At 28.2% G+C, this 9267-nt stretch overlaps 1 protein-coding gene across 1 annotated transcript; it reads right to left on the bottom strand.

Annotated features, from left to right (window-relative positions):
• Positions 1-2104: 2104 nt before the first annotated feature.
• LOC127123154 (wax ester synthase/diacylglycerol acyltransferase 4) lies at positions 2105-6660 on the bottom strand. The gene is made up of 5 exons (XM_051053404.1): positions 6418-6660; positions 5202-5783; positions 3910-4272; positions 2705-2842; positions 2105-2454 (listed from the first exon to the last, which is right to left on the bottom strand). The coding sequence occupies exons 1-5, from the start codon at positions 6601-6603 to the stop codon at positions 2305-2307; spliced, it is 1419 nt and encodes a 472-aa protein (XP_050909361.1). The 5' UTR covers positions 6604-6660; the 3' UTR covers positions 2105-2304.
• Between the last annotated feature and the right edge of the window lie 2607 nt (positions 6661-9267).

Genomic DNA, 9267 nt, shown 5'->3' with positions numbered 1-9267 from the left:
GATATCTTTGCAACACCAGGCCATATATTTGTCAAAGTGTCGGGTTGTTAAGCATATTTATGGAGAAGCTACAAGAGTGTCATCTAGATGAAGTTAAGAGAGTGTTGAGGTACATAAAAGGCACAATTGATCATGGTGTGTTGATGTCAAGGCATGAGACCAGCATAAATGCTGAAGTACATGGTTACATGACTCACATTTCATTGGAGATCAAGATGAGAAGAAGAGTATTGCAAGCTACATACTCATGATTGGAGGTGGTCCAATCTCTTAGAGCTCAAGAGAACAAAACATTATGGCTTTGTTATCTTGTGAAGCTGAGCACATGGTTGTATCATATGCAGTGTGTCAAGTAGTATGGATAGAGATGTTGCTCGAAGCTCCCAAGATCATGGAACCTAAGAAAATAAAGTTGTTTGCCAATAACAAGTCAATGATAGACCTTTCTAACATTAATTGGATTTTTTCGTTCTTATAAAAAAATGTTGACATACGAAAAAACATCCAAACAATGATATATTCCATCATTTAGGTTGTGATGGAATTATTCAAAATTACATGAAATGGGTGTGATATGGTGAAGTGACAAAAAACGACCAGCATCATGTAGAGTTAAAGTTGATGAGTTTATGAATTATACTCTAGAAGATATGATTCATCGTATTGGAGTAGATGCTTTTAAGAAGGCCCATGTGGAAGATACATTGTAAAGAGACATGGAAGAGTCATTATATCCGGGATGCAAAAAATTTACAAGATTATCATATATGCTAAGACTTTTAATCTTAAGGCAATAGGTGAGTGGACGGATAAAAGTTTCACTTAATTGCTTAAATTTTCGTAAGAAATGCTTCCAGAAGCTAACATATTGTTGAACCGTAGTTATGCGGCTAAGAAGATGTTCTGTTTAATGGGTCTGGGATATGTAAAATACACGTATGTCGCGATGATTGCATATTATAAAGGAAAAAGTATGAACACTTGAATGAGTGCTCGAGGTGTGGGGAGTCACGCTACAAGAAGAAGGGCAATGATGCTGAAGATGATGATGTTGTAACTAGAAAGGGTGTTCCTGCCAATGTGATGTGGTACCTAGGGGTGGCAAAATTGATGGATTGGGTGGATATGGATTGGATCGTTAATGGATGGATCAAAATAATCCATTAGTCCATTAACAATCCACTAAAGGTTTTTTAAAAATATCCAATCCAATCCATCCATTAAGAATAAAATCCATCCAATCCATCCATTATCATATTTTTAGTGGATGGATATCCATCTATCCATTTTTTTTTTTGAAAAAAATCAACTATTTTTTTGAAATTTATTTTTTTCAAAAAGTTTTTTATTTTTTTTAATAAAACAATATCAGTTTTTTTTTTAGAAAAATCATTTTTTTTTCAAAAAAAATATTTTTTTGTATTTTCGAAAAAATAATTTAAAAAACGTTTTTTTTTTATTTTCTAAAAAAAATAATTTTTTTATATTCGTAAAAAACAAATCAAAAAATAAATTAAATTTTGGTATTTTTCAAAAAAAATGATTTTTAAATTTTTTTGGAAAAAATCGATTTTTTGTATTTTAAAAAAAAATTGATTTTTTTTTGAAAAAAAATTGATTTTTATTTTTCAAAAAAAAATGATATTTGAAAAAATTTATTTTTTTAAAATTAGATAAAAAAATCGATTGGATCATTAAAATGTGTTGTATGGATTGGATAATCCATGTTTATAAATGAATGGATATAATTCGATCCATTAACTTAATTTTTATGTAGCAGATGGATTGGATGAATTTTTTGATGGATGGATTTTGTTTTAATGGATCCAATTGCCACCCCTACTCAAATATTTATCATAACAAAATACCATAACGTTTAAAGTATTTATTCAATAAATTACGTACTTGCCCACACGCGTCCGTGATATATATATATATTATTTATTTTAATTTATAAAATTGTAATTTATAATAAATATTGGGCATAGTTTGTAATTTGTGGCCCTTAAAAATTTGAGGCCATGACCAAAATGAAAGATTAAAATTAAAAAATGATAATCTTTATTTTATACTTCAATAAAAAAATGCATATTACACCTAAGCAAATTGCAATATAAATATGAATCATATATTTGAATAAAAATACTTCATCAACAATGAGAATGAAGTTGTTACATATAAACAATCAAGAATGATCTTTCATAGTGGATAATTGAATTGATCCACCAAATTAATCATTCTTAAAATTGATTATCAAATTTTTCAAATAAAAAACAAATAAGTTGAAATATGTTTTGTATGATTTTATTTAGAAATCTTTCTTGATGCTGTAATCATCATCTCAAGAGAAGTCTCAATGCATGACATGAATTTTTGTTTGTCAATGAAATCTTTCTCCAATCCAAATGCAATTCTCAACTTTCCCATATAGCTTGTCACCGTTATAGTTAAACTCTACAAAAAAAATATCATAGTAAAATTTCCATTTCTATTAATTGGAATACAATATATAGTCTAATAGTTTATATATAGATATATATATATATAATATATATATATATATATATATTATATATATATATAATATATATATATATTAAAATACACCTAACATTAATTGAAAGCACATGTGAAATAATTGTGAAAAAGATGGATATCTAGAAATATTAATTACTATGATTGAATATGAATCACATTCACATACCTCTGGGGGACCTACAACCATAAAGTATAAACCCTTAATTGGATGGTTAGCTAAAGCCATTTGCTCCACTGGTCCAATTATGTTTGAAATTGTTGCACTTGAATTTCTCAAAGTGTTGTATACAAATCTAGCTGAAGCCTAATAATCAGTATTAAAAATATTCAATTAAGATTAAATAATGTTTTATGAAAAATATTAAAAGAAAATTAAGATAAGAAACATAAGATTTAAATTTATTTATATAAAAGTTGAGAAGAGAATAGAGATACTCTCCATCATTACTCTTGAAAAAATGCATAGCATAATTATTATAATTTTGAGATGTTTAAAGTCACTTATTTTTAATAAATATTTTTATGAAAATTTACTCAAAAATAATATAAATTTTTTTAACTCACTTGTTAAATTAAGAAATAATTTTGAAGTTAATTAATTTAAAAATTCATTATTAAAGATTTTAATATAATAAAATATTTTGTAAGAAAATAATATTTATGAAAAACTGCTTAGAATTGAAATGCTTAATTATTTTTTTTGTAATCGTATTACTCTGGCCTACATTTAAGCCTTTATACATCAAAAAATATTTATAAAAAAAAAAAATTGACAAATGAAAAACTCAATCATCAATTTTTCAAAGAAAAAAAATAGTTATAAATATCAACAAGTTGTTTACATTTACTGCCGAATATAACTAATTAAATGAAATGATAGAAAACTTTAAAAAAATTAAAAAAATAAAAATAAAATTAATCTTATCAAATATTGATGTATATACCACCACTATTATGAAAATAAAATAAAAGATATTTCAAAGTGATGCCCATAGTATTAATAAAATATATTATTTATAAAAAAAAATTATAAATTAAAAGTATATAGAAATAAAAGTAGTAACTAAAATCTATTGTAAAAAATATAACATAAAAGTTTATTGGTACATAAACCTAAGCCAAAAAATAATTTTAATGGAGTATTATGAATATTTGTTCACTCTAGATTTTTCTTTTTTGAAAAAAAAAATCTAAATAAAATTATTACTATTTCTTTAGTATCTGTAATTATTTTTTTTGTCAAAAAAAAGGTTTTATAAAATGACAAAAGGAAACTAATAATTGAAAAAAATATATTTAATGATATCACTATGATTATTTGTACTATTGAAGACATATAGTAATGGCATATAACTAAACATAGGTACCTACCTCAGGGCCTCTCAATTTCTTCACCATATTTAAAACCATGCCAGTAAGAGGTGTGGCCAAAGAATTTTTCTTCCTATTAATTTCTTTTTGAGCTTCCCAAATAAATTCAATTGGATTTTCAATATTTTTACCACTTAGTTCTGGAATTGGAACATGCAAAAATGCAAATTGATTTCCCCAAACAGAACTTTGAGTTTTTTTCTTAATCTCAACCATCTCCTTAATTGATTTGTAACCTCCAATGTTTCTTGTGTTTAGTAATACCAATGCTGTTGATTTGTGTTTGCTTGATTCTTGATTCATTTGGGCCATGTATAATCTAATTCCATAGAAAATTAAGCCAGCTATCACATCATTTGTGCTCTGTAATTAATTTGTGACAACAAGAAAATATCATTATGTTTGCTAAAAAAATTGTAATACAAGGTTTAATTAAATTGTAGTTGTAATTTATGTCACTAATATCTTTGCTACTATAGTAAATGTTCAAAAAACATGTAACTAAAATCACTTGGATTGCAATTGTCATATAGATGTAGCAAAATTTAAAATCTTAAAGTTTGGTTAAGTCCAACTTAAACTCTAAGAAGAGACATCTTCAAGACTCGTTCATTAGGTGCTATTAAAATTCAATAGTGTTGAATATAGCATAAACAAACCAGCATATACATCCCATTTAGACCAAAATCTGCAGAAAAAACTAGCAGACATATTAATCGTGTGAATCTAAAACTTTGGTTTGCCCCAAAATAAATGAGGACGGAGCAGGCTGAGGACACATTACATAATGCGGCTCCAAAACCTTAATCGTCCCAAAAAAAATTCAGGCAAAACAGAAATGACCAACATGTTAGACCTGTTTTGTTACCCCTAATTAAACGTGATGAAGTATAGTAAGAGTAGTCTCGGACAAGAAGAGATGGCAAATCCCCTTCCCCCATGTGTCTAAATTGAGCAGATAGGGATGTTTGCCACTTTTAGACTTTAAGAGTTGCAAAATAGACCCGTTCGTTCATCCTTCTAGTCTGACATTTTCTTTCATACCGAATTAACATTTTTGTTTCAGACTCCCTTCTATTTTGTCCACTTTATTTTTTGACAAATTTTAATATACCTAAATAAGACAGGCATGCTTCTTTGTCATTCTTGCACATTCACAATTGATGGTTGACAGAACTCAAAATTTTATAACTTGGATGATTTTACTAAAATTGAATTGCTTATAGAAAAAATATAATGAATAAAACTCTAATAATAATACATAATTTAACTAGAGATATAATTTCACATACCACTCCAAGTCTTGATTTAACTTCTTTGATGCGATCCATAGAGAAATTCACACTTGAGATAGTAATTTCCCTCAGCTTAATATCATCAGCACAAGACCTAATAGGTGTAACATCATCTTCAACCAAACTACTTTTCAACATACTCCATCCAAAATCAGAAACAGTATTAAAAATCTTAGACAAAAATATTGATGGAAACAATATTGATCTTTTAAAAAATGGTTTCGAATTAAAAACCAATTTAGGTCTTTGACTCGACGGTAATGTGAATGGAAGAGAAGGATTATCGTATCTTTCTAAACAAGAAAGAAGAGCTCCCATTAAAGAGTAACCATCTCCAAGAGCATGATGAAGTTTGAATACTATGGTTCCAGCTGCATTTTTTGTTGGATATTTGATAATGTGAATTTCCCAAAGTGGTCTATGTTGAGGTAAGTGTTCCATTGATATTTTGGACATATAATCTTCAAGATTTTCATCATAGAGTGATGAATTGGTTGATGGAAATTTTGGAATGTATACATGTTCTTGTAGATTGACTTCAACTTTCTTCCATTTCTTCTCTCCATTTTGGTCATTAACCTATTCAAATAATATTAAATATAGATGATTAGTTTAAGAAAAATGAAAAAAATAATATTTAACACTGTTAGGTTACATTATAATTCAAGTATCAGAAATCTATTATTTACACTAACATCGGCCGACCCTATTTACTAAGATGTATGTTGGATTAAGGTTTTAGACTTGTGTCGTCCTAATATGCGTATTTTGATTTTTCATTGGCATTTTGCGAAGGTGGGTTGTATTCACTATTTTTTTTTGTAATTTCTGTACCCACTTCATTATTTTGTGGACTTTTGCAAGATAAATTAAATTGAATGGGACCTATGTTTTGTTACTTATTAATATTTTTATTAAAAGTTAAATAAAACATTAAAGTCCGATAATTTGGTGATTCACAGTAAAAACTTCATATTTTTTTATTAGTAGACAAAATAATAATAATCACTAAAACTCACAAATACAAATTATGAGATTTAACAATATCGATATTTGTAAATTATGCTAAATTTTCACACAAAACATCCTTAAACTTCATCTAAACTAATTAAGCTTTAAATTTGACAATTTTAAAATAAAAAAATATATATTTCAAACATCAAAATATAGGACATATATGCATGAATAAAGTGAAGATGATTTGATGAATTACCATGATGGAAGAGAAACGTGTGTTGATAGGAAGGAACATATTTTGAAGAAGAGACAAAGTTTGATGATCATCAATTGGAATCTCAGATTCTAAGATACCTAAAATGCTGACACAAAGAGAAGAGCTATTCAAATATTGGCCTGTAGGACTCACTGGCTCTTCAATTTCTTCATCAAAACCTTCCATAATGTTGTTACTATCTTTGAGTTTATTAATTTGCAAGCTTCATCAATTATAGAGATAAGGTACATGTATATATAGTGTATAATGAGAAGAAAAAGATGGGTATAGAAAGAGCATTAATTAAGTGTATATCCGTTTTTTTTTGTTTTGTTTTTAATGGTCACACTGCCAGAGCAGCTTTGTCGGTTAGTTATGTCATAGGCTACTTATGGTTTGGTTTGGTTGGTTTTGTAGGAAAAATGTTGAATTGGATTTTTTTTTTAATTTTATTTATTTAAATATGATAGAGTGGTTTTCTAAAAAGATTATTATTTCTTTTATTAAATAAAATAAAATATTTTTCAATATAAAGTTTATATTATTTATTGTCTAATAATCTTCTCAAAAGCAAAGTCAAACAAAGTATTATTTTTAATATTTTAATATAACACATTGAATTCAATTAATTAATTTAATTTAATTTAGTTGCATTTTATTTAAAGTATTAAGTGGATTATATGTTTTTAGTTGATTTTTTATGAATATGTGTGTAGTATGTGCCATGTGGTTGGGTTGGTGAGATTGATAGAATTAATTAGAATTTTAATTAATTTTATAATGAGGAGAGTAATTGAAATAGTATAAGTATTAGAAAAATAAGGAAAATTAGAAATAATAATTGATTAATATTATTTGGGTGGAAATTATATTTAATTATAAAATAAATAGAAAAATAAGGTAGTAAGGGTAAAGTGGGGATTGAGGAGATAAATGAGGATAGGATAGGAACAATCAATGAGGAAAATAAGTTTTTTATTAAGAAGGGAGAAGTGTGAGAATTCGAGTTTTAACTGATCGTGAAATTGAGTTTGGAGAAAAAGGAGGCAAAGGGTTGAGAAAGGCTAGGGTTTTGAGAAAGAAGAAGGAAACCACCATTATTAAAAAGCTTTTGCTAGAAATTCAGGTAAGGGGAAAACTACTTCGTATGTTGGTGTAATTTATGAAGAATAGAGAGGGATCCTCACCCTCCTCTAGGTTTTCTTATATGTTTCACCATTGTTGAATGTTTGATCTGTTTGAGGAAGAAATATGTGAAACGTAATCCATGTGTTGTGATAATTATGAATTTGTATGATAATTTTGATGTTGATCTGTGAATGTCTTTGTATGTATGGAGTTATTGGATTGTTGTTCATGTTTGGGATTTCGGTATGATGGATATGGTTAATTGATGAGATAATATTGACTTGGATGTTGAAAGATGATAAATAATTGATTATTATTTGATGTTGATTCGGTATATTTGATGTTAAAATCGTGTTATAATTATTGTATAATGAATCACGAGTGTTATAATTTTTACGGAATCGAAATCAGAGTTTCAGAAGTTCTCTAATGGGTGAAAATCGTAAAGCAACGTTTTTGGGTCCCGGAAGTGCTCCGTGGATTTTGTACCAAGTGAGTTGTTTTATTAATAACTTGAGATTCGCAACTTCTTTTAAAGCGCGGTTCAAAGTGTCGTAAAGCTAACGCGTGAAACTTTCCCTAGTAATGTTTTAGGGAGTTGAATGTGAATTAATGATATGAATATAATGTTTTTCTTTAGGTGCAATGTTGTGAATATGTGATTGATTTGAGATGTATTGTTATGATGGATGATGGTTAATTATGTGTAGAGTACATAATCGTTGTTTATTGTGGTGGTATTTTTGAAAAGGGAACTACGACGTTGCTATGTTGCTTGTTGTTTATGGTTCGAAGGGGGATCATGAGCATGTGGTTATTATTGTTGCATAAATTGTATGTCATACATCATTTATGTCGTTGTTATGAAATAAGCGAGTTACGAGTCTAGAAAGGTGGACGAGTAACTTGTCCCAAATCTAGAAGGGTGGACTCGGAGTTCACAAGGGTGAACCCGATTCGTATGAAGAAACATCGTTGATTGGTACCACATGCATAATATCGATACCGTGAGTTGCATTACATGCATATGTATATATTATGATGGAAAATGTGTGAGATTATAATGGTGTGTTTTGTGTATTTAATGCATGATTGTTGTGTGTTTATCTATCCTCGCATTCTTTACGATGTTTTATATTGAAGTTTATTCTCGTCCCTTTTGTTTTATATTATCCCCCATGAACATCTTGCCGATAATCAAAAGTAGAGTTTTGTTGTTGTGAGTGGAAGATAGCTTCTTGGAGCTTACCTTCATTTATTTATCGTTCTATTGTATTTTAGTGGTTTATTGCTCTGATCTTGTAACATCGAGGATGAAACGTTTTTGTTATGTTTTGAGTTAGTGTCGAATTGTGATTTTAAATTTTATTACTTCATTTGACAAGTTCAATTTGAAGTTATTATTATGTTGATTTCCACTGCATGTTAAATATTTTTGAATGTTATGTTGGTTGGTTATCGAAGTGACACCTTAAATTATCGAGTAATTCTTTTTATATAAGTTTTGAGGTTTAGGGTGTTACATAGTGGTCTCCAAGAAGGTTGGTCCATTTGGCTAAGTTTTGTGACTTATATCTGTTTCCTAGTATGTGACATATGTGTGAAACATTATCGGTGCTCATTTTCTTTTTAGCTGCTTCTCAGCAGGAGAGGGATTAAAACAAGTAGGGGAGAGGATTCTGCTTCTCTGAGATGTTTCAGGTGTGGATGGTTGGTTCAGCG

The sequence above is a fragment of the Lathyrus oleraceus genome, chromosome 1, assembly GCF_024323335.1.
Source record: "Lathyrus oleraceus cultivar Zhongwan6 chromosome 1, CAAS_Psat_ZW6_1.0, whole genome shotgun sequence".
In the NCBI taxonomy this organism is placed as follows: domain Eukaryota; kingdom Viridiplantae; phylum Streptophyta; class Magnoliopsida; order Fabales; family Fabaceae; genus Lathyrus; species Lathyrus oleraceus.
The sequence above is the reverse complement of the archived record's forward strand: the minus strand, read 5'-3'. Positions and strand labels throughout refer to the sequence as shown.